This window comes from Stegodyphus dumicola, chromosome 1 (genome assembly GCF_044657685.1).
Source record: "Stegodyphus dumicola isolate Sdum_Otavi_A_Nest chromosome 1, ASM4465768v1".
NCBI lineage: Eukaryota > Metazoa > Arthropoda > Arachnida > Araneae > Eresidae > Stegodyphus > Stegodyphus dumicola.
Window position 1 is genome coordinate 191,181,708 of NC_140768.1, and position 25,201 is coordinate 191,206,908.

Consider the following 25,201-nt stretch of genomic DNA (forward strand, 5'->3'; position numbering starts at 1 on the left):
CTCTTTCTTGAAATGATATGGCATCCTCCTCATTTCTTGGTAAATTAAAGATTATTAACATCATATTCAGAAAAAATGCAATGAATGTATATATATACAGTCAAAAGTCTTTAATCCGGACTCGTCGGGACTTTGGCGATTCCGGATTATCGGTTTTTCCGGATTATAGATCATCAGTTTAAATCTGGTAAGATGGCATGCAGAAATTATAAAATTAAAAATATGAAACCGTAATTTATGAAATAAAGAGCAATTATGATCTAAAGGGTATCAAAATTTAAAAAAAAAAAAAAAAAAAAAAAAAAAAGGCCTTTATATTTATTTGTTTACTTTATTAAACATTTCTTTCAACATTCGCATGTGTAAAGCATACATTACGCATTGTCGAAATTAGAAAATTGCAACCAGAAAACTATTTGATGTGTATTCGTGATATTTATAATGATGAGGAATTTGACTTGAATCATATCAAAGACAGAGTACATCGAGATAAAATACTACATTTAGTAAGGAATTATAAGCCAAATAAAATAAAAACATCTGACCTGAAGATAAGGCTAGTGCTGACAGATCAACTTACAGTTCATTGCATGGTGCGTCATTCACCCCCCCCCCCGGCAGAGCAGCGTGAAATTGATAAACGTATTTCGGAATGATTAGAGAATCAAAGGATATGCCTTTATCCATTTTTTGCAGCAATTCCACTTTTTGTTTGATGGACATCGAAACATGCTTTCTCTTTGTAGATCTTTTGGTAGCTCCAGAATCAGAAATTCTTTTTGACATAATGGAAAGTTCAAGCTTACTTTTATAAAATTGGCTAACAGTCTTGAAAAAATAATAAGCCGGAACCAATTAGAAGATGAAGGAACAACGCAATCTGCAACATTAACTGAAATAGATAATTAGATAATTTTAGCTTAGCTTATACCGTCTGTTATACATTAAACGTGCATGCATAAGCATATTATGCGCATGCGTTAACACATTATGCGTTGACGCATGCACAAAAAGTTTGTAGCTTTGAGGTCCGGAGTATGGATGTCCGGAGTAAAGACTTTTGACTGTATATTCTAAATAAATGTAAATTAAAAAGCCTATCACCTGCACTAAGGCTGCAAAGTAATAAACCAATAATTTATAAATAGACAACATTTTATATAGCATCTCCAAGGAACAAAAATTCAATTAAAACCATGAGTATTAAAAAAGTTTTTAGTCAGTATTAGCCCACCAGTGGCCAAGCGGTAAAGTCGCTGAATACTGGTAGTTTGGTCTGAGGCTCGAATCCCGCGAGCGGGCTGGCTGCGTGGGTGTTTTCGTGGTTTTCCCCATGTGTAATGTGCAGTTTTCCTTAAAAAGTCCTCCATGAAGGCATCCCTCCCTTAAGGCAGATAGCCCTCAAGTGCTTTGCCGTAATCTAATAAACCAAACCAAACCAAACTTAGTCAGTATTTTAATTAGTATTTTCTAGACCTCTATTGCTTTAAAAACATAAAAATTTTTAAAGAAAAATCCTTAAACGCAAAAATACTAAAATCAAAAGTAAATATTTGTAAGTTTTGAAAAAGTAGCTATTGTCATTTATCTCAGATTAATCAACTGACTTATCAGGGGGACTAAATCAATCTAAAATCAATTAACAACTAAAAAAAAAAAAAAAAACAGAGTTTTGTCTTTCTTCCAAGTAGGCATCAAATTATATTTCTGCGAGAACCAAATCATAAGTCATGAATAGTAGTCAAACAAAACATTAGTCCATTTAAGCCAAAAGAATCTTCATAAATAAATTAGTAAATAATCTTTTAAATTTAAGTTGTTCACTAAGAACACAACTAAATGGGATGCTTACTTTTGAAGCTATATCCCCGACACTCTCATTTTCAGACTTAAATTCAAAGGTTAAAAACAAAAGTTATACATTTTTTAACATTAAAAAGTAATTCAAAATCAAAAGAAAATGACAGAATTTTTAAAATTTCAAAAAAAGTAGCTTTTTTTTATAAAGATCAAACCCAGGAAGGAAATTAAAATTAACTTACATGCCTGCTAAAGTTTGAAATGAAATGACTGGAAATGCAATTGTATTCAGTGAAGGAATATAAGAAGGGTTAGTGTAAAAAGTGTCATTCTTTATTTAAGAAAGTTAGTCTTAAATTGGCGATTAAACTTTTGAAAGTTTCTTGGAGATATGTTGAGAGTGGGCTGATATTAAATTAGCATTTAAAGCTGCTCCTTGATAAGTTGATTCATCTGCGATCAATGACAATAGCTACTTTTCAGTTCCTTATAATATTTACTTTTAACTTTGGTATTTTTGCATTTAAGGATTTTTCTTTACAAATTTTTATGCTTTTAAAGCAGTAGAGGTAGGTCTAGAAAATACTAATTTAAATTACTAATTCAAATTCTGACTAAATGTTTTTTAATATTGATGGTTTTAATTGAATTTCTGCTCCTTGGAGATGGTATAAAAATTTTGCTAATTATAAATTATTGGTTTATCACTTTGCAGCTTTAGCACAGGTCAGAGTCTTTTTAATTTACTTTTATTTAGAATTTATATTCTAACTAAATGACAGCTTTAAGCGCTAATTCAGTACCAGCCTTCTCTCAATATATTATCTCCAAGAAACTTTAAATAAAGTTTAATCTCCAATTTAAGGCTAAACTCTCTTAAATAGAGAATAACACTTTTTACAGTAACCCTTCTTATATTCCTTCACTGGTTACAATTTCATATCCAGTCATTTCGTTTCAAACTTTAGCAGGCATGCAAGTTAATTTTAATTTCCTTTTTTGGTTCGATATTTATAAAATGACTACCTTTTTTTTTTTATTTCTAAGAATTTTTTCATTTTCTTTTGATTTTGAATTACTTTTTGTTATAACTTTTGTTTTTACCTTTGAGTTGGAAAATTAGAGTGTCTGGGATATAGCTTCTAAAGTAAGCATTCTGCTTAGTTGTGTTCTTAGTGAACAACTTAAATTAAAAATATTATTTACAAATTTACTTTATTTACAAAGATTCTTTTGGCTTAAATGGACTAATGTTTTGATTGAGTACTGTTAGTGACTTATGGTTTGGCTCTTGCAGAAGTATAATTTGATGCTTACTTAGAAGAAAGACAAAACACTGTCTCTTTATTTAGTAGTTGTTAACTGGTGGCAGATTGGTGTTCGCGCCTTATGTAAATTTTGATTTTGTTCCCTGCAAGAGGGTGCCTGCGAGCGCCGAACTACCTGTATATCTATTGTACGAACTTGTTCTTCACACGGTCTAATAAATGCAATAACGAATGTTTGTGTCTACTTTCCATCCGCTACCATGGTCCGTCGTGAGCCAGAGCAATTCTTTGGATGATGTGTCAAGACAATTTTTAACGTTCTGGTATAGAAGGACATTTTGTGCTAGGAAAACGGATTTATATTTGTCTGGATTGTGAGAACAGCGGCAAGAATATGGAGTCGATTTTAAAGCAAAAGCGAATCATTAAGGGTAAGTGTACTCGTTTAATTTCACAAGTAAATGGTTTACAAAATCAAGAAAATTCTTTTTCTGCCATTGAAGTATATGAAAATGATGTTGGTGCATTAAGTGTTGAAGTAAACTGTTTAAACGTAAACATTCTTGGTACTTGTTCTGGCGCAAAGTTTAGTAAATATGAAATAGAAATGAATGAACTATTTTCCAAACTGGATGCATTAAAAATTACTTTAAAGGAAGAATCAAGAAAACTTAGAAATTCAGGCCAAGATATAATAAATGCTAATGCAAACGGCTTGAAACTTCCTCCCATGGAATTGACAGTGTTTACTTCTAATTATGTTGATTGGATATCATTTAGGGATTTATTTCTTGCCAGTGTTGGAAATAATAGTACATTAAGTGACAGTCAAAAATTGCAATATCTTAAGCTTTCTGTGAAAGGTGAAGCTGCTGTTTTACTACAATCAGCTCAAATTTCAAACGCGAATTATGAAAAGGCATGGGAAGCGCTTACTGAACGTTATGAAAATGAAATAGAAATAATAAACGCAGCATTAAATAAATTAACTTCACAACCTGTTCTAAAACATGAATCAGCTTCAGGTTTGCGGAGATTAATTGATACAACACAACAGTGTATTGATACATTAAAAATCCTTAAACAGCCGGTAGAACATTGGGATAATATGATTATTTGTCTGTTAAAAGGAAAACTTGATCATGAAACACTAAAAGAGTGGACGATAGAGCATTCGAACAAGAAAATTTCTGCTTTCGCTGAATTCAAGCATTTTATTTTAAACAGAGCAAATGCTATTGCCTCTTTGGCAAAGTGCCAGAGGGAGAAGGCAGTTTTGCCTTCTGAAATTAAAACTCGCAGTTCAGGTAGCAGATACACTTTTTCATCTCAATTTGTGGCTAATGTGTGCATTCATTGTAAGAGTAATTCTCATTCTCAGTTATTTAAATGTGATAGTTTTTTAGAACTCCCTATCAAAGAAAAATGGGACATTATTAAAAGGAATAAGTTATGTGCTAATTGTTTGAAGGATCGTAAAATGCATCCCATTTTTAAATGTCGTGCAGGCATGTGTAAATATTGTTCGAAGCCACATAATACAGTGTTATATTCGAAAAATTCAAATGATGAAAAATGTCATATACCCATGGAACACGGAACTTCTGCTATTAGTAGCAATAACGCCGCGGTGCCTGTTACGCAAGCAGTTTTATTGCCTACTGCGGTTGTTTATGTTAAAGATATTAATGGCGATTTACAAAAATGCAGGATGCTAATTGATTCAGGTAGCCAGGGCTCATTTATTCGGGAGCACCTGTGTAAATTTACTGCAGCTAAAGCGCACTAGTACAAACATAAGTGTAAATGGCCTGAGCTCGCAAAATATTGGAAAGGTTTCAGGTTCAGTTCAATTACAAGTAACATCTCCAATTTATAAAAACGCAAGCATTTCAGTTAATGCATTGATTATACCCAAGATCACGTGTGACCTTTCTCAATATCAAGTTGATAGATCTGTTTTGACAGCTTTCAAACATTTGTGGTTGGCAGATACAAATTGTTTTCAGCCTGGCCCAGTAGATATTCTTTTAGGCGCAGATGTATTTGGTGAGATAATGCTTCATGGACGTTTAACTGTTCCAAGTCATTCGTTAACAGCCTTGGAATCAATATTCGGCTGGGTCATTATCGAAAAGACTAAAAGTGTATCACAAACAATTGTATCTAATCATGCTAGTTGTACCAATGTTCAGCTCCAGCTTGAAAAATTTTGGAAATTGGAAGAAATTTCAGAGATAAAGCATTACACAGAAGAAGAAATTGAGTGTGAAAATCATTTCAAGCGGAATTTTTCTCATGATTCAACAGGTAGATTTGTTGTTAAGTTTCCATTTCGTATATATGGTAGTGAACTTGGGTCATCAAGGGATGTTGCTGTACATCGTTTACAAAGCATTGAATGTCAATTTATTAAGAATAAATCTCTTTCCAGTCAATATCACAAATTTATGGAGGACTATCAACAACTTGGTCATATGGAATTGATTCCAGAAAATGAAATTGATGTTCCAGCTAATTCTAGTTTTTACCTTCCGCACCATTCAGTTCCGGATAAAAATGGTGATAAATTTCGAGTCGTATTTCATGGTTCTGCAAAATCTTCTAGCGGCATTTCTCTTAATGAGAAATTGATGGTTGGTCCACAGTTGCAGACTGATCAGACAACATTAATTATTCGTTTCAGAATTCACAAAATAGCTATAACTGCAGATATAGAGAAAATGTACAGACAAATTATACTAAAAGATGCAGACTTTCAGAGAATAGTCTGGCGCAATTCACTTTATAAACCAATTCAGGATTTTCGATTAACTAGGATTGCTTACGGTACTGCATCAGCTCCGTACCCTGCGATAAGATGTTTACAGCAGTTAGCCATAGATGAAGCAACTAATTTTCCTTTGGCTTCCAAGACATGTCTTAGGGATTTTGATTGATTTTTTTAGTTGATGATTTGATGTCCGGAGCCAGTTCAGTTACTGAAGCTATAGAATTACAAATGCAATTGAATCAGATGTTGTCACGTGCAGGATTTGTTCTAAGAAAATGGGCTTCTAACAGCAAAGAAGTCTTGAATTCAATTAATCCAGATTTGTGCTTATCAAATGTTTTTTGAACATAGACAATGATGATACTGTAAAAACGTTAGGTATCCTGTGGCATCCAGCTTCAGATATGTTTTTATTCAAAGTCAATTCATCATATCCTGAAGTCTTAACCAAACGAACATTACTTTCAATAATCGCAAAGACCTTTGACCCTCTTGGATGGTTGGCACCGATCACGGTTCGGTATAAATTGATTATGCAAAGATTGTGGAAACATCAGTTGCAGTGGGATGAAAAGGTTCCTCCAGATATTAAATGTGAGTGGAAACAACTTACAGAAGATATGTTATTCATTAAAAGTATCAAAGTTTCACGATTTTTGTTGGTTGAATCAGATAACCAGTTTCAACTGCACGGGTTTTGTGATGCCTCAGAAAAGGCCTACGCTGCTGCAATTTATAATTATAAATTAGATTATTATTAATTATAAATTAGATAATTATAAATTAGATACTGGACAAATCAATGTTCAGTTGGTAATAGCCAAGACAAGAGTTGCACCACTAAAAAACATATCACTTCCCCGATTGGAACTTTGTGGAGCATTACTGTTGACTAAATTAATGGATTTCACCTGTAGGGCTTTAAATACTCCTATATCGCAAGTTTATTTTCATACTGATTCCATTATTGTATTAGCCTGGATAAGATCTCATGCAAGCCGATGGAAGACCTTCGTCGCCAACAGAGTAGCAAAAATCCAGACTTTATCTTCTCCTGTCCGGTGGCATCATGTGAGTGGAAATGATAATCCTGCTGATCTTGCAACGCGTGGTGTGTCATCATCTGCACTGGTTACTTCATTGTGGCTACGTCGTCCAGATTTATTGTATAATTTATTTCCTATGCAGCCAGCATTATCTGCACCACTGCTGAATGATTCTGTGCCAGAGCAAAGATGTGCTTTACAGTCTACAACTGCTGCCAGTCACTTGACAGACGCTCATGATTTATTTTATAAATATTCTTCTCTCACTAAACTTAAACGTGCTGTAGCATTATGCCTGAGGTTTGTAAATAACTGTAAAAATTCAGAAGATCAGGTAAGTGGATTTTTAAAAACTAGTGAATTAACTAAAGCTATGCATGTGTTAATTAAATTAATGCAATGTGTTGAATTTAAGAATGAAATTAACACTCTAGGCAGAAATCAATCATTATCTGGTACAAGCAAAATTCTATCTGTAAATCCATTTTCAGATAATTCAGGTATTCTCAGGGTGAGCGGTCGCTTGCGACATGCAAACCTTGCATATGGCTTTAGGCATCCAATTTTGCTTCCAAAGAAGCACATTTTAACTCATCTCATTGTTAGACATTACCATGAAAGACTTTTGCATGCAGGTCCACAACTTATGCAATCTTGCATTCAAGAACAATATTGGATCATAAATGGTAGAGCTGTTATCAGAGATTTAGTTAGGAAATGTATAAAGTGTTGCAAAATTAGAGCATCTGTCACTAATCAATTGATGAGCGATTTGCCGTCTAGTCGCGTTTCACCTGCTCCTGCGTTTTTGCGCTGTAGAGTGGATTACGCAGGTCCTTTTCAAATTAAAGCAAATAAGGGTCGAGGCTCTAGGTCATTCAAGGCATATATAGCTCTATTTCTTTGTTTTATGACAAGAGCTATTCACCTAGAATTGGTGACTGATCTTTCAGCAGATGCTTTTATTGCAGCTCTTAAGAGGTTCATTTCCCGCAGAGGCAAAAGTAGTGATATACGAGGGCTATCCAGAAAGTAGATTACGTTTTGGAATAAAAAAATAAACAAAGTATAGGAAACAAATTTTATTATATACAGATGAAAGCCACACTCAAATACTACTTTTCTACATAGTCACCATACAAATTAAGGCATTTATCGTAGCGATGTACGAGCTTGGAAATTCCTTCGTCGAAAAATTCGGCCGCCTGCGCCTTCAACCACTTCTTCTTGCAGCTGTGCGTCGTCATCAAAACGCTGCATAGCCAGCCACTTCTTCATTGCTGGGAATAGGGAATAGGTCACCCATGTTTCGTCACCAGTAACGATGCGATCGAGTAAAGAGTCACCATCCTTATGGTAAGCGTCCAAAAAGTTCAACGCTGCAGCCATTCGCTGATTTTTGTGGTCCTCTGTCAAGATTTTTGGAACCCATCTTGCACAAAACTTGTGGTAACCAAGCTTTTCGCTGATGATTTCGTGCAACAAACTTCGCGAAATTTGTGGAAAACTCAAAGAAAGTTCCGTTATTGTGAAATTTCGATTTTCACGGACTTTAGCATCGACTTTTTCGAGAAGTTCGGCGGTCACTATGCTGGGTCTCCCACTTCGATCTTCGTCGTGAACATTGGTTCGGCCATTTTGAAATCTTATGACCCACTGACGCACTCCACCTTCAGTGATAATGTTGTCCCCATACACTTCACGAAGCTGCCGATAGATTTCTATCGGTTTACAGTTTTTTGCAGTCAGAAACCTTATTACTGAGCGCACCTCGCAGCTCGCGGGATTTTCAATTAACGCAGACATTTCAAACCGTCACAGTATCTGAACGGAGCACAGCACGAACCTCTCACTAGCACGGCTAGATGCAGACTGAGCTGCGCAACGCTCTGACCCCAAGATGGCCGCGCTAGCCCCGCCCCTAGCGGACACAGACGGAAACGTAATCTACTTCCTGGATGGCCCTCGTATATAGCGATTGTGGTTCCAATTTTGTTGGAGCAAAACGCAAACTCATGGAATTTGAAAGGCTTGCTAGGTCTGCATCTTATAACCAAAATGTTAGCAGATATTTGGTTGATAATGGCATTAAATGGCATCTAAACGTTCCAGGTGCGCCACATATGGGTGGACTCTGGAAAGCTGGCATAAAATCAACAAAATACCATTTAAAACGAGTAGTTGGTGAGGCAAGATTGATATATGAAGAATTTGAAACATTTCTCACACAAATAGAAGCTTGTCTTAATTCACGACTTTTAACAAGTTTGTCTAATTATTCAAATGACTTATCAGCATTGACGCCTGGTCATTTTCTTATTGGTAGATCATTAACAAGCATTCCTGAACCAAATTACATTGAAGTTTCCCATCTCACTAGATGGCAACATATTCAAAAAATGGTTCAACAATTTTTGAAGCGTTGGCACAAAGAATATCTGTGTTGATTACAACAAAGACCCAAATGGCTTTTGCCAACTAAAAATCTTCAAGTTAATGATCTGTGTGTCATAAAGGAGGATAACTTACCTCCAACTAAATGGAAAATGGGTAGAATTACTCAGTTACATCCTGGTCTTGATAATATTGTTAGGGTTGTGACCATTAAGACTTCAGATGGCATGGTTAAAACAGGGTTCGTACGGTCCTTAAAAGTCCTTAATTTTTTCAAAAATGATTTTTGGTCCTTAAAAGTCCTTAATTTTGGCCAAAATTAATAAACGGTCCTTAATTTTGCTCATTTGACATTTCTTATGATTGCCATTCTATGTGTGAATTGCGATTTCTCGTGAATATGGAATTAAAATTGCACGGCTCTTAACCAATCTGTTGGCGGATTTGCGTTGCAAACGATTAAAAAAAAAAAAAAAAAAAAATTAGCTACCCGAACGAAAGTATCGGTGTCTGATTGGCTATTCACCCAATCTTTCGAAACAGGTATTATCCATAAGTTTAGGCAGATTGTGACGAAAGCGTGAAGCCGGAAGTTCTTTAAGAGGCGAAAGTGATGATGAAGGTGCTCGAGAAAAAAAAAAAGGGGGGGGGATTCTGAAAATATTTGCCAAAATTAGAGCAATCCCAGAACGAGATGCCTGGAAAGTGCATTTTCAATAAACTGTGGCTTCATAAAGCTGGATATTGATGGATGACAATCCTTATAAAGCTAAATATGGTCTTTGTCTGAAACAAATTGAAATTTCTATAATGGGAGAATCAGCGCTGAAAATTCACATGGAAATTAAGTTTCGTTTTATCATTTCAATTTGTTTTTACACGGTTTTGCTTAGCTTAATTTCTGTGTTTGTTTCAATTAAGCCATAAATTAATTTTTTATCACTTTCTACGGAGTTTATTCTCTTTTGCACATACTATATGTATGGAATATCGGGATTATGAGTTTATTTCTGCAGAGGGTCTGTTATCGATTTCGTGGGAAATCTGTTGGCTCCATTTCGATTTTAGGTCGCCAAAGGCAAATTCGCTAACGCTAGCCTAGAAAAAGTGAAGTTCGGAAATACGTTTTGAAGCTTCAATAGACAATTAAGTATTTGGTTTAATCCTATGCTGTTGATAGTAATGCATTATTTTTGCTAATGGCAATACAATTATTAGTTGAAAACAACTAACTAATTAAAAAATTTTTAATATTTTTAAAGCTGAAAACAACTAATTGAAACTAATTTTCCTGAATTAACTAGACGCAAAATTAACTTTCATGAATTACTAAAGTTGTTGCGTAGAAGTTTAACTGAAAATATACATTCCGTATTATATATATATATATATTTATACAGTACAAAGGCCAAGGTCTGGACTCGTCGGGAATTCGGCGATCCCAGATTTGAGATTTTTCCGGATATTAGATCATTTTAAATTTACTAAGATGGCACGTAGAAATTATAAAATTGAAAATATGAAATCGTGATTTATGAAATAATGAAGCATTTATGATTTAAAGGGTATCAAAATTTTCAAAAGAAAAGGGCTTAATATTTATATATTTACTTTATTAAACATTTCTTTCAATGTGAGGTGTTTGATTTGTTTTCTCTGCTGATACTTTAGACTAATACTATAGACATATAATTTCTTGTTGAATTATTAAGTGTTCAAGTCCTGTAATTGCTGTGTCGAGAATTCCGAATAACTTGTCAATCAAAATTTTTTCTCGTTCATTAACCTCTCTGTTACTTTCTTCACTATCGGTAGCTGTATTTTCTGGATTTAGAAACATACTACAGATTTCGCCCTCCATTAATTGATTGATGCGTTGTCATCGCAATGAAAAACTTCTGTTTAACTTCCCTAAATTCTGCCGCCTGGTGCGGCCATGCGAGCTCTGGCGCTGATTCTGGCTTTATGTGAATAACAAATCAGTTATTTTTAAGTCAAATAGCACTAAATATAATCATTTGTCCTATGAGTATCATTAACAAAATCTATTTTTAGCATAAAAAAAGAAATTTCTGTTAAATCTCCCCTTGTCAACATTTTAGCACGTTAAACTTAAATCTGTAATCGGATAATACTCTGTTATTTGGCGTCGCTGCATGAGTCATCACTCAAGGTGTCATGCGGTGATGAAAGCAAAATACAATAAATAATGATTCGCGATTTCGGCATCAAGGATATAAAATATTAGTTGCTGTAAAATTAATAAATGTTTCGGTATGAGATTATGCCAAGCAGATACGCAGCTATGGAGTCAAGTTACTAATCACACAAATTTATGCTAAAATAATTATTTCTTCAATAATGAGATATTTTATTTAGCGCCAAACTGAGATTAAGAATCGGGATTTCCGGCAGGTTTTTTTATGATGAGGAAAAAAATCTAATGCGCATGCGTAAAGCATACCCCTTCTCTCCAAAAAAGCCCTAAAAAATTGGTTGGTGGTGGCTTTGAGGTCCGGATTTTAGATCATTCCAGATATTGGATGTCCGGATCTCGGAATTTGTACCGTATATATATAGTAAAAAATTTATATTTTCAGTATACATTTCTTATTATATATAGAGATTTCTTATTATATATATATGTAATGATATTTTTAAATCAATTGATTAAATTAAATTCTAATAATATTGCTTAATAATGTGTTGGCGATTCTCTACCTAAATTGCATCCCTGTTCCTAAATTTTGGCGAAATCCTTTCTTTAGTATAAAATATATTAACCTGTTGGCGCCCGCCAAATCGCCAAACTCATAAATCTGTCATATTACATAAAGTTCTTAAGAACACTTCTGATGAGAAGATAGCATCACCTCGTGATTTCAATTAATATCGCTGATTGGATGAGCCTCGTGACGCACACATATGTATAAGTAGGGCTTCTGCTCAAGGTACGACAGAAACGCTTGTGAGATGGATGCTAAAATAAACCTACCACTTTATATTCCAAAATTTGCCTCATTCCTGTTGCCCGGCTGCACAAAACAAATAATGTATGAGAAATTACATTTCATATATATACATATATACGCGATACTTAATTTTACAAATGCCTTGCATGTAATGCCCCTTTTAGCTGCAAAACATCTTTCCCTTCTCAACTGTATCAGAGTTTCTTCTAACAGTATCATGAATTTTGTCAGTATCATGAAGTTAGAAGAACCATCTACTTCAGAAAAAGATGTAACTGCTAATTCAACATCAATAAGTGTAGAAAATAATAAAATCAATTCTTTTCTTTTCAAATCTGAAGTTACAGATGCAGAAATATTGTGGGCTTTTAAGTGCATCAAAAGCCACTATTCTTTTAAATCGTGCGATGACATTGGGCCGTTATTCACTAAAATGTTCCCGGATAGTTCCATTGCAAAATAGTTTTCATGTGGTGAAAAAAAATGCGCTTATGTCTGTTATTTTGGTCTTGGCCCTTATTTTAAAACTTTGTTACAGCATTGTAAAAATGCTAAGTTTTTTACATTGCTATTTGATGAGACTCTTAATCTGACAAATCAAAAGAAGCAACTAGATATTTATGTGAGGTACTGGCATCATGAAAATAAGGTCAGAACTCAGTACCTTACTTCTGCATTTATAGGGCATGGAACAAGTGAAATTATTATCCAAATTTTATGAATGTGTTGAAAAACTAGACTTGTCAAAACTCTTACAAATATCGATGGATGGTCCTGCAGTAAACTGGAAATTTTATGATTTATTGCAACAGGACTTGACAAGGAATATAACATTCAATGCTTGACATTAGGGACATGTAGTTAAACATTCTTAACAATGCTTTCAAGCATAGGATGTCATCCACTGGCTGGGACATTTCATCATTCTTATCTTCCTTATATTGGATTTTTAAAGATTATCCTGCAAGACGTGAAGATTTTTCAAGTATATCTGGCTTAAAAAAGCTACCTGTGAAGTTCTGCTTTTACCGATGGTTGCAAAATGTCCCAGCAGTTGAAAGAGCCATTGAAATATGGGATGACTTGCTACTGTACATTAAAGAAGGTGAAATGGGGAAGTTTAAAAAAATTCTTCGAAATCCTTCTCAAATATTTTGGAGGCAACTAAAGATAAAACATTTCTTATAAAATTAAATTTTTTTTCTCTCTCTGTCGAAAATATTATTGCCTTTCCTTGAATATTATCAAAGTGATAAACCACTTATTCCCTTTTTTGCTGAAGATATCTTAAAACTTGTAAATGATTGCCTTCAGAACTTTAAAATTTTGAAACTAAAATATTCAAAAATAACTAAAGCAGAAAATCTTTATAAATTTAATTTTAATGATCCAAATTGTTATAATGATAAAAGTAAATTTATTTGGGATTCATTGCTGAGCAGTTAATGAATGATAAATGCCGCAAGGAGGACATTTCACAAGCTGAAAGTTTTGCATTGAAACAAGAAGGTCAACAATGTGTCTTAACAATAGTACAACACTTAATGTCTAAATGTCCAATAAATTTTTTTCTTATTCTAAATGCATCTTGTATAGACACGCGATTGATGGTTAAAAGTCCAGAAAAAGCCCAGAACAAAATGAAAATAGTTCTAACGGTATTAATGCAGAATAAATGTGTTTTACAAGATGATTGGGATGAAATTCTGCTGCAGTTTGGAGAGTTTCTAGACAAAGTAGTTGAGACAAATTTACATGAATTTTCTACTTTTGATCCTCAAAATCTTTCTCTTGACACATTTTTCACTTCTTATTTTCATGATTTTCACTATTCAAAAGTATCGAAAATAGTGAAAATGATTCTTATCTTGTCACATGGACAGGCCTCTGTGGAAAGGGGCTTCTCTGTAAATAAAGCAATTGAAATTGAAAATTTAAGTGACTCGTCATACATTTTTCAACGCACAGTATTTGATTACATAAAATTTTCTGGAGGTGTTCTTAATATCGAAATTAATAAAGAAATGAGATCAGCGGCAGCTTCTGCAAGGTCTAAATATATGCAGTATTTAGAAGAACAAAAATCATTAACTAAATCTGAAAATTCAAAGAGGAAATGAAATATCATTGAGGAAGAAATTGATTATATGAAGCAGAAGAAAAAATTTCTTCAAAGGGACATTAAAGATATTAATGAAGAAGTAGATGCTTTAGCAGATGAAGTTGAGACCAGCAGGAACATTTGATTTGTTTATCAAAGCAAATGAACTTAGAAGAATAGTTAAAGAAAAGGAAATAGACATAAATAAATTAGATGTTAAAATAGCTGAAAAGATTTCAGATTTAAAAAAAGCACAAATGTTTTGTATCTTTTATTGTACAGTTTATTATTCTAGTATCTTTCAAAAAACCAAGGAAATAAATTGTATGTTTACAAATCAGTTATTTTAATCTGCAAAATATTCTTACATTGTGATTATAATAGTAGTTGACTGTGTTTAAATAAATATCAAATAAGTTAAATAATAATCATGTAAATCTCTAATATAGTGACTGTTATTAGTGTAAAATACACTTATACATGTTTTTCAAGAAATTATGTTCCTAATTTAATGTTTTAATGTTATCTACTTCATAACTTGTAGGGAGTTAGTTTAATTTTCAAAATTGTTTTATGGTAAGTATTAAATTGAATTTAATAATAGTGCATAATACACACTTCTGTTAGTTTCTTAAAGTGAAATTACAAGCATGAAGTCGGTTGTATGGATAATTGCTTTATTCTATTCGTTTTTTTTGTTTGCTGATAGGTCCTTAATTTTTTCTTTGATGGTCCTTAAAAGTCTTTAATTTTCATGTAAGGAAATGTGTATGAACCCTGTAAAAGAAATATTACAAAATTGTGTCCATTACCAATTTGAGTTTTAATTCATGTATTATAAATTAAGTATTATATCATGATTTTAATATTGTATTGTGTTTTAAATTTACTGAATTTTAAGCACTGAATGTTGAAATAGTATTTCAAGGTGGGCGGCATGTTCGCGCCTTATGTAAATTTTGATTTTGTTCCCTGCAAGAGGGTGCCTGCGAGCACCGAACTACCTGTATATCTATTGTACGAACTTGTTCTTCACACGGTCTAATAAACGCAATAACGAACATTTGTGTCTACTTTCCATTCGCTAACAATTGGTTTATTCCTCTTGATAAGTCGATTAATCTGTGATCAATGACAATAGCTACTTTTTCAATACTTAAAATATTTACTTTTGATTTTGGTATTTTTTCCTTTAAGGATTTTTCTTTACATATTTTCATGTTTTTAAAGCAATAGAGGTCTAGAAAATACTAATTTAATTTAGTAATTAAAATACTGACTAAAATTTTATTTAATATTCATGATTTTAATTGAATTTCTGTTCCTTGGAGATGGTATGTAAAAAGTTTTCTAATTGTATAATATATATAAACAAACTGATAATTTACTTGACATCATAAAAATATTTAGCATTAGAAATTTACAATTATCGTAACATTCAGTACATGAAAGCTTCAGTTATTTACAAATTAATATATTAAATTTAAATTCTTACAGTTCAGTTTAAATACTGACATTCATTAATTATATTTTAATTATAATTGCAGGATCACCACTGAGTTCTCCATCGTCTTCTTCTGTTGTTGCAAAAGGGTTCACAGAACCAAGTACAAGTTCTTCTCTAATTCAAGAAAACAGTGTTATTTCAGAAGAAGAAATAGAAGAAATATCTAATGTTCTCAATAATTTACGTGCTTTAGCAACTGAAGTTGGAAAAGAGCAAGAAAATCAAATGGAAAAAATCAATTCTTTAATATCAGAAGTGGACAAGACTGAACTAAGGATAGCTAATGATAACAAGAAAGTTAAGAAAATGATGTGATATTTAAATTAATTGTGCTTTTGAAATAATCTAGATATTTTATGTTCTTTACACACCTAAATATCATAACATTGAATTAATACTACTGTGATAAAAAAGCACTGAGACTGACTTTATGAAACAAGATTTCAGTTTATCAGTCAGTATTTTTTATTCTTTAAAGAGGATATCTTTAAAGAATTTCCTCCAGCTGCAATGCACTTATGTGATTTTCTAGCCCTTAGAATACACTCTACAGTTGTTTTCATGATATTCTTCAAGACTTGGCTGATTTTCTTTTCTTGCAGCAATAGATTAAAAATAGTAAACACAAAATGATAGTTTTTACTATGGAAAACGAAAATATCACAAAGTAGTACTGTAGCTGATGATTTTGGGCTAGCAGCACTATATTTGTTGCATTTTTGGCCAACAGTTCCTGGATGACTAAAACATTATTTTGCATTATCAAGGTGCAAAATTCATGAGTCATTAATTGGCAATAATCTATTTTAAGAAGGACTCATCTTGAGAAAGCATCTCCTAGGCCACATCACTAGTTATTTTCTTGAGGAGGGGGAATCAGCTGTTTAAACACAACTTGATAAACAATAAAAATGCAAGTCCAAATGATCTTTCAAAATTGCTTGACAGGATCCAAATTATATAGGAGCTTGTTCAATAACATTCTTCATTGTTAAATGATAGTTGCCTTCTGAAAATATCTTATAGCACTCAAAAACTCTTAAAGTATTGTCCTCAAAGGCCTTTTGGTATTCGCCACAAAATTTTTAATTTAATGCATAATCTTTGCTTAATTAAATTTGACAAAGAAAAAAAAATAATAAATAAAACAAATTTATTTGCAAACCATAAATGAAAAAAGATTGTTGTCAGATGTTCATGAAAATTGTAGCAACTTCTGGAAAACACATTTTGATAGTAAATTCTTACACATGCATATTTTAGATGAAACATTCCATATGATCACTGTAGTATATTTGCATGACTGCCTTTTAATTGCAGATTGCTCATGATATCAGTTACTGAACTAATTTGCAATATCTGACACACTGGAATATTTTAGAATTCAGAAGGCTATAAGTTATAATTTCAGACATGGAATGTATTCTTTATTCACTGCCTTTTAAAACTGTTTAATGTGTATATATTATTATATTTCAAAAAGATTCATAAATTCATGTGTAAAAAATTGATGATAAGCTTATTTCTTGCAAATCAGATATTCACAAGCACACAGTACCCACTGCTTATTAAAATCACTGCTGTTCCAAATATATTTAAGTTTATTAAGAGGCTGATTTTAATACATGGTGATTTGTGTATCGCAAACTGTGATATCAGTTTTAAACTTATCTACTAAAATAGTAACTAACTACTAATTAAATGATTAGTCCTAAAATAATTAGAAATTAATGCTAAATTTTTTAACACAATTTTGAAATTTAATTTTTAACTTTTTGCAAAAATTTTTTATATCACTTTCTTTATGAAATTTTATCTTTCACAGACAATTCGTATTGTTCATAAACAGTTTTCCAATTATACTCTTAAATTTATAAACTGCTGGTTGCTTTTTTTGATAGCACCTTTCAGGTAAAGTTTTTTTTTTTTTTTTTTTTTTTGTAATTGGCAGTACTTTTCTAGATTTGATTAAGGCTGGTATATCACTTTTACCATCAGTTTCTGCAATTCTTTTAACACTTTCTATAATATTATAGTCAGGTTTTTTACACATGTTGTCTCAGTATTTTCATCAGTTGGCATATAGTCTAATGAATCTTCATAGATGGTGTTTGAAACATTACTACAGTTTGAAATTTTTCCAAGGGTTTCTCTCACACAAGTAAATTTTTCTAAAACAATTTTTATGTTTTAAGAGATTAATCCTCAACATAGAATAGAATCTAGCAAAGGTATTGATCTATGTATGTACTTTGAAGTGATACTACATTTTCACAAAATTCAGTTCTGTTTATCAGTTTTTGAACAAGTTTTCTGTAATGATATTTGAAAGGTTTTGTAATAAGACCCTGATCTAAGAGCTTAACGTTAGAAGTTGTATTTACTGGAAGAGATGCCAATGTTTTTCAGAAAGATCAGAAATGCATATGCTGCACAATTATCTATTTAATAAAGATTTTTTTCCAGTTTACTGTATCATTTTAAAAGAAAATCAGTAAAAATACTACTTTCCATCCATGTTACTATGATAAGTTTGTCAGGACTTGTATGTCTTTTTACTTGCTTTGGAAACATGCTATGTCCTGAATAGGAACAGGGAGATTACTAAAGCTGTGTTCAAGTATGTGTGGAATAGACGACACAAGCAAGAAGGGTATATTGAACCCTTTATTCTCTGTTACTTTACAGGTGCTCCCGTACTTCAGGATACAGAGACCAACCCCTTGTGGTTTGAACGTAAAAATATCAAACTACTAACTAAAAGCTAACTTTGAATTAGTATACAAATGCCTAACACTAAGACTGGCCTTTTTAAAAGGTTACGTAGGTAGTACGCAAACTGCTGAAACTACAATACATTTTAAATATCAAGAGGACTAAACCTCTGGCCTTAAAGGCAAGCAGCAACTGATTGAAAACTCGTAAGAATGCAGTGGCAAGGCGGCTCACTTCCTCTCTCTCTCTAACTCTTGGCAAAAAGCCACAACTTAAATACTTGGTCGTTAGCAGGTACAATTTGCATAAACAAGTTAACGCATTTAAATCTGGTCGGAAGTGGAAAATAAGAAAGTAAAGTTTTAAAATAAAATAAACGTTAGTGAAACTTAAAATCCTTACAAGTTGAGATACATTCTTGACCTCTTTCATATATTGAGCACTTTAAAAATATTAATGTATATTCTGGTAATGCTGTGTAACAGTCTAGATTAATCTGCATTATAATCTTGTTATTGTTGTGACTTATCTCACTTGTCTGAGAGTAACAACAGCACAAAACCACGAAATTCATCGTGGCAAGGGGCACAAGAGTGCGCCTGTTGTTGGCGAAAGCCTTGAGCACCATACAGGTGACTGCTCTTCCACCCCCAAGTTTGATGGAGAGCATCCTGGGAGTATGGGTCCAAGGGTCTCCCACTTCTCTTTCTCTATCACCAACCGTTTGGGCTAGCACATATGTAGAGTGCACCCATGCTGCACATACACTATGCATTTACTAACATCCAAGCCTTCTCTGGGATTCGAGCTCAGGCCCATCAGTACAGTAGTCAGCATTGCTAACCACTATCCCAGTTGAGCAGCATTATAATTTTAATTAAAATTTGTCTGTATTTTAGTATAGTAGGCCATGTAAAATATCTTTTATCCAGTTATCAACTGCATAATGATCTACTTCTACTTTCTCATCACGCAGAACCTGTGAACATATATCAATTGATACAAAATTCTTTCCTAGCATTTTAGCAAATTCTACAGCTTTTATAATGAAAATCGCTCTAAAAAAGAATGTTTTAAAGTTTCATAGCTTGAAACCATTCTAGGAATAGTTTGTGTCTGTCAAATTTCCATTTTTTTGTGTTTCCTGAAGACATTTGCATTTTTTATTAGTTCCTTATCAATTAAAATTATTTATTTAAGTAGACTGCACAATAGTGTTTGGGAAATTCCTATTTAAGTCTTTCTGACATGCAAGACCCAAAGGAAACAGAAAAGATGCTCTTTTTCCAGTGATTTATTCAGTTTGAAAACTCATGTTTCCAGCCAGTAGAAAGATCACAATTTTTCTGTTTAGATGATTTTTCACTCCATGATTACAGGCATGAACAATGCTTTGTTTGCTTTTTTTTTTCATTTTAAAAACTGTTAATATACAGTAACACTAAAAAGTATTTCATGAGCTCTTTTGAAAACTCTCTGTGAGCATAATGTGCCCAATTCCAAAGGAAATATTTTTGGAAACTTTAACAATGGAATGCAGAAATTGCATTTCCACCTCCTATTAGGTATTTTGAAGAAACACTCACTCATTTACAATGCCTCTAGAGCAGTGGTTCCCAAACTTTTTAACTTGTAGAGCCCTTTTTAGGAATAATTTCTATGGCAGAGTCTCCTGGGCCTATCCCTGTATATTTCAAGGTAATAAAATGGTATTTAGGAGTAACGTTACAGATATCAGAAGACAAGGGAGATGGTAAGGTATTGTAAAGTAATGGACTATCTATCTAAAGTTGTGTAATGTCCGTGCAGTGTTTTTTAAATTTAGGATAATATCAAAGTTTATTTTTAAGTAGTACTTATATACATGATATGATCAAATTTTGTCTGCATCTAAAAGTTCATTCAAGGTCCAATAAATCAAACTTTTTGCATAAAAACAGGTTATATTATTGGTAACAGCAATATTAAAAACGTCCATAGAATAAATTCATTTCTCATTACTCAGCTTTACATTATTCATTATGAAAGTCATTTTGAATTTAATTATACTAAACAGAGTGCAACAGTATGTAACATAAGGTAATGTACATGCATTAATGAGAGACATGCGAGTGCAATTTTCTTATTTTAGGTTCTATTATTTTTAATGGTAGAGATGAATGTCTGGTTCTGCATTTACGCAGCTTATATATTTTGTTTGTTACTTTTATAAGTGGAGGATCCAATTTCATACAGGCATGTATGGCAGAAATATGAATTTCACTTTCTCAAACAAGTTTTCAATTCATCTTATAAATGCACCCAAATCTTACATAACAGTAATTTTGAAATTAATAGTGCAGTATAATCAAGTGTCGTCTGCTGAAGAAAGTTCAAATCAGTATGACAAATTTCCCTTCATGATATAATTTCCAGTTTTCTTATTTTGATTCTACTGTGCTCTTAACTTTTTATTTCATTCAATTTGAATTTATTTTATTTTCCTGGAATGGCCGCGGAACCTCTGACAAATGGACGGATTGGGAATTGCTGCTCTAGGGGATTGTTTAGATAAAGAAATTCTGCTCTTCTGAAGTCTTATTATAAAGAGCTCATTATATTGAACCATTGCATACTTGAATGACAGAAAAGTTGCGGTTTGCAGAATCAGTTTTTTACCCATTTCAGTTTTATAAGTAGCAGGATATCTATTGATTAGTATATATTTGTTTTTGTTCCTGGACATTTGAATGCAACAAGTGGCTCAATTAGTGAGTTTAATTAGTGTCAGGTACTATATATGGTGATATGCACAGTTGAAACATTGTATAAAGTCGTACCTTTTGAAATGTTCATTCTTACATGGATAGATAACTTTTGCACGTCATTGTATAAATAAGTAACAGAAGTCCAAAAGAGAAGCATAACTTTTGGGAAATTTAAATATCAAAATTTACTATTCTGAAATTTAAGACTTTTTAGTGGCTTAGTAATTAAAACTGCTGAACTTTTGTTTCTTCATGTATAACATAGAGTGTAGTTTTAATTTTAAAATCCCTTCTAATATCCACTGTGTATTTTGCCAAATTAATTAACTCGCAAAAAGACCACCTAGGCACACAAATTTTAATGAGATATTTGCTAATACTTTTAGCTGTTATGTTATAAAGAACCTAGCAGCGTTTTCTATTTTCCATCACTTAAAAAATAATTAGTGGTTAAATTGTAGAACAGCTGTACTATGAAAACAGTATTAATTCTACTACTGAAAATTTACAGTATTAAAATAAATTTTTAGGTGCAGATAATTGCTTAATATGTAAACTAATTATCCAATTTGTTAATCATATTGTAGATTTTGTAATATTATACATAAAATCTGAACTGAATAATTTACCTAACTATTGCATTTGAGAGATTTACATATATGACCTTTTATTGCTAATTACATTCATTAAGACGTTTTAGCTGTGTCACAAATAACAGTCATAAAATAACACTTAAATGAATTTTTTATTCTTAAAAAATTATGTAAATTTACAGTGCATTAAACATAAAAAATTACAAATAAATCACAATATAATTTTAATAATGTAGTACAAGATAACATCATGAACAAAACTGAAAACACATATACTTGCTCTGTTTAATATACATTATCCTCAATCTATTTCTTTAAAAAAAAAAAAAAAAAAAAAAAAACTTTACTATATACATGACTTCTCTATTTTTTCTGTTAAGACACTGACACATTTTCTGCTTAAAGCACTTAATAAATGAGATGGTAATTTTTCAATTTTACCATTTTGCAGTAATGTTTCTACCATTTGGTTCAATATTTCTTCTTCATTTTTAGAAATTTTACCTGCAACAGAAATTAAATTTGGTATAAGCAAATAACATTGAAATTCAATTCTATATATTAAATTATTTCATTATAAAAATTAAAAAAAAAAAAAAAAACTGATGTTGGTATGAATAAAAAAACGAAATTATGGTTATATGCAAATCTTTGGTGTGTTAAGATTTTGTTTTTCTAAATTAGTATTTTTTGTTATTTAGTTTTAATTAATTATATCTGTTAAATAAAAATATTGTTAAACCTCTATTTTGATTTCTATACATTTTTACTACGATTTACAGGGGTTGGACAAAAATATGGAAACACCTTTAAAAAAACATGTTTCTTTGCTTAATATGGTGTAGGAAACCCGTTGGCATCCAAAACAGCTTGCAGTCTTCTCAGAATTGATAAATACAGTTTCTGTATGTTTGCCAAGGGAATATTATACCATTCTTTCTGCAAAATGGTGGCAAGTTCAGATAACGATGTTGGCGGTAGATAACGAGAACGCACTTTCCGTTCCAATGTAGACCACAAAGGTTCGATAATATTCAGGTCTGGTGACTGTGGTGGCCAGGGAAGATGGGACAACTCATCCTTGTGCTCAGAAAACCAGTCCTGGACAATGTGAGCTGTGTGAAAAGGGGCTTTGTCGTCTTGGAAGACACCATCACCATTGGGGGAAAAAGTTTGTACCATGGGATGAACTTGATCGGCCAAAATGTTCACATAAGTCTTGGCAGTCATGTGCCCTGACACAGTTATCATGGGGCTAGCAGAGAACCACGATATGGCTGCCCAAACCATAACAGAACCCCTGCCATGTTTCACTCTTGGCAACAAGCAGTCTGTATTATAGGCTTGAGATGGCGTTCTCCAGACGTAAACTCGGCCAAAAGTGGGAAACAATGTGAAAGAAGACTCGTCAGTCCATATTACTCGCTTCCACTGCTCCATAGTCCAGGCTTTATGACTTAAACACCACCTTTTCCTGTTACGGGCATTAGCATCACTGATGAGTGGCTTCTCAATTGCAGCACGGCCAGCAATGCTCTGTTTATGAAGCTCTCTTCTAATTGTTTTGGTACTCACAGGGTTTGGTAACACAACATTCATTTCAGCAGTAACTTGTGCAGCTGTGGTCTTCTTATTTTTCGTCACAATTGCCCTTAATGATCGTCTGTTACGATCACTCAGGACACACTTTCGTCCGCGCTGTGATTTAGCAGATGATGTTTTTCCGCTTTTCAAATATGCGGAATAAATCTTCGATACAGTACCTCTTGAAACACTAAACACCTCGGCTACCTTGCTTACGGAAGCACCTACCATACGTGCTCCAACAATATGCCCACGTTCGAAGTCTGTTAACTGAATAATGCAATGACTGAATAATGCATAATGCAATGACAACCTCACATAACAGTACTCTGACAACAACTGAACTGTTTAGCACATTTACGAAGTTGTATAGGTGGCATCAGTAGTCAAAAACGCCAGCGCCTCCTACATATTTCATTAAAATCAATCTTTCTTTTCAAACATGCATTTCACAAGGTGTTTCCATATTTTTGTCCATCCACTGTAGTTAAGTGGCTGAAAATGACAATCATTTGGTGAAAAACTGTTTTCATAAAAATAATTCTTACAACATGGTTAATTCAAACTAAATTAAATGAAATCGCTGCTTCAGTTCTGAAGCAAGATATGTACAGTACAAAGTCCGTAATCCGGACTCGTCGGGACTTCAGCGATTAGGGGTTTCATTAATTTAAATCTGGTAAGATGGCATGCAGAAATTATACAATTAAAAATATGAAAACCATAATTTATGAAATAAAGAGCAATTATGATCTGAATGGCATCAAAATTTACAAAAAAAAAAAAAAAAAAAAAAAAAAAAAACTTAATATTATTTGTTTACTTTATTAAACATTTCTTTCAATGTAAGTTGTTTAAGTTGCTTCATTTTTTGTGCAAATACTTTCTCTTTAATTCTCTCTTCTATAAACAGACATAATTTCTTGTTCAGTTACAAAGTTCCACAGTTCAAATCCTGTAATGTCCATGTCGAGAATACCGACTAACTTGTCAATCGAAATTTTTTCATTTTCAATAATCTCTCTGTCACTTTCTTCATTATCAGAAGCACACATTTGTAAACACTTTACACGCATACATAGCGGGCATGCGCATCTAACGCGCATGCGTAAGTTTGTGGCTTTGAGGTCTGGATTATAGATCATTCCAGATAATGGATGTCCGGATTACGGACTTTATGCTGTATATGTAACCCCTTTTATGTAAAAATATTTTATACTATGTTAAGTCATAAGGAATACAAACCAATGTTTTCTGTTTTACAGAACACATTTACATTGGAAGCTTTTTTACTCAATACTTAAATCATACGTATAATTTCCACATGTTACCACCATTGTATAGAATACTGAAAACTGATTATAAAAGTATGAAACAATTCATATTTTACACATTTTCTAGACATTCTATACAATTAAAGTGACAAAGAATAAAACTTCTCTTATGAAATTTCTAATGTCATGCGACTTTCAACACTCGCTTTAGAATGAGAATCCTCTATCTACATTTCAGTCTTTATTCACAAATGATGAAATATTTTACTTAGAGTTTGTTCAACAAAGCAATTATGCTGTATGAAAATAGAAGAGCACTGCATAGTGAAAGGAATCATGGCATGTTGATATATTATGATGGACTATCTAATGTGTGAGCCAATGTTGCAAAAAGCAGTGTTTTTCCTAACTCAAACTACTTACTAAA

General features: G+C 32.6%; 2 protein-coding genes across 8 annotated transcripts in view; one reads left to right on the plus strand and one right to left on the minus strand.

The window, feature by feature from the left end:
- Positions 1-18,329, plus strand: part of LOC118187029 (synaptosomal-associated protein 47-like) — a 77,890-nt gene extending 59,561 nt beyond the window's left edge. For 5 of the 6 annotated variants that reach the window (XM_085824159.1, XM_085824163.1, XM_085824150.1 and 2 more), the window contains one exon: positions 15,902-18,329. In XM_085824159.1, the coding sequence (XP_085680285.1) occupies positions 15,902-16,176 (275 nt within the window). In that variant the 3' untranslated portion in view covers positions 16,177-18,329. The remainder of the gene's footprint in view (positions 1-15,901) is intronic. The other variant, XR_015043100.1, reaches the window with a different exon arrangement.
- A 3,720-nt stretch (positions 18,330-22,049) lies between these two features.
- The window catches only part of LOC118199250 (uncharacterized), a 249,158-nt gene continuing 246,006 nt past the window's right edge, over positions 22,050-25,201 (minus strand). For both annotated transcript variants that reach the window (XM_085824140.1, XM_085824137.1), the window contains one exon: positions 22,050-22,420. In XM_085824140.1, coding sequence (XP_085680266.1) covers positions 22,263-22,420 — 158 coding nt within the window. In that variant the 3' untranslated portion in view covers positions 22,050-22,262. The remainder of the gene's footprint in view (positions 22,421-25,201) is intronic.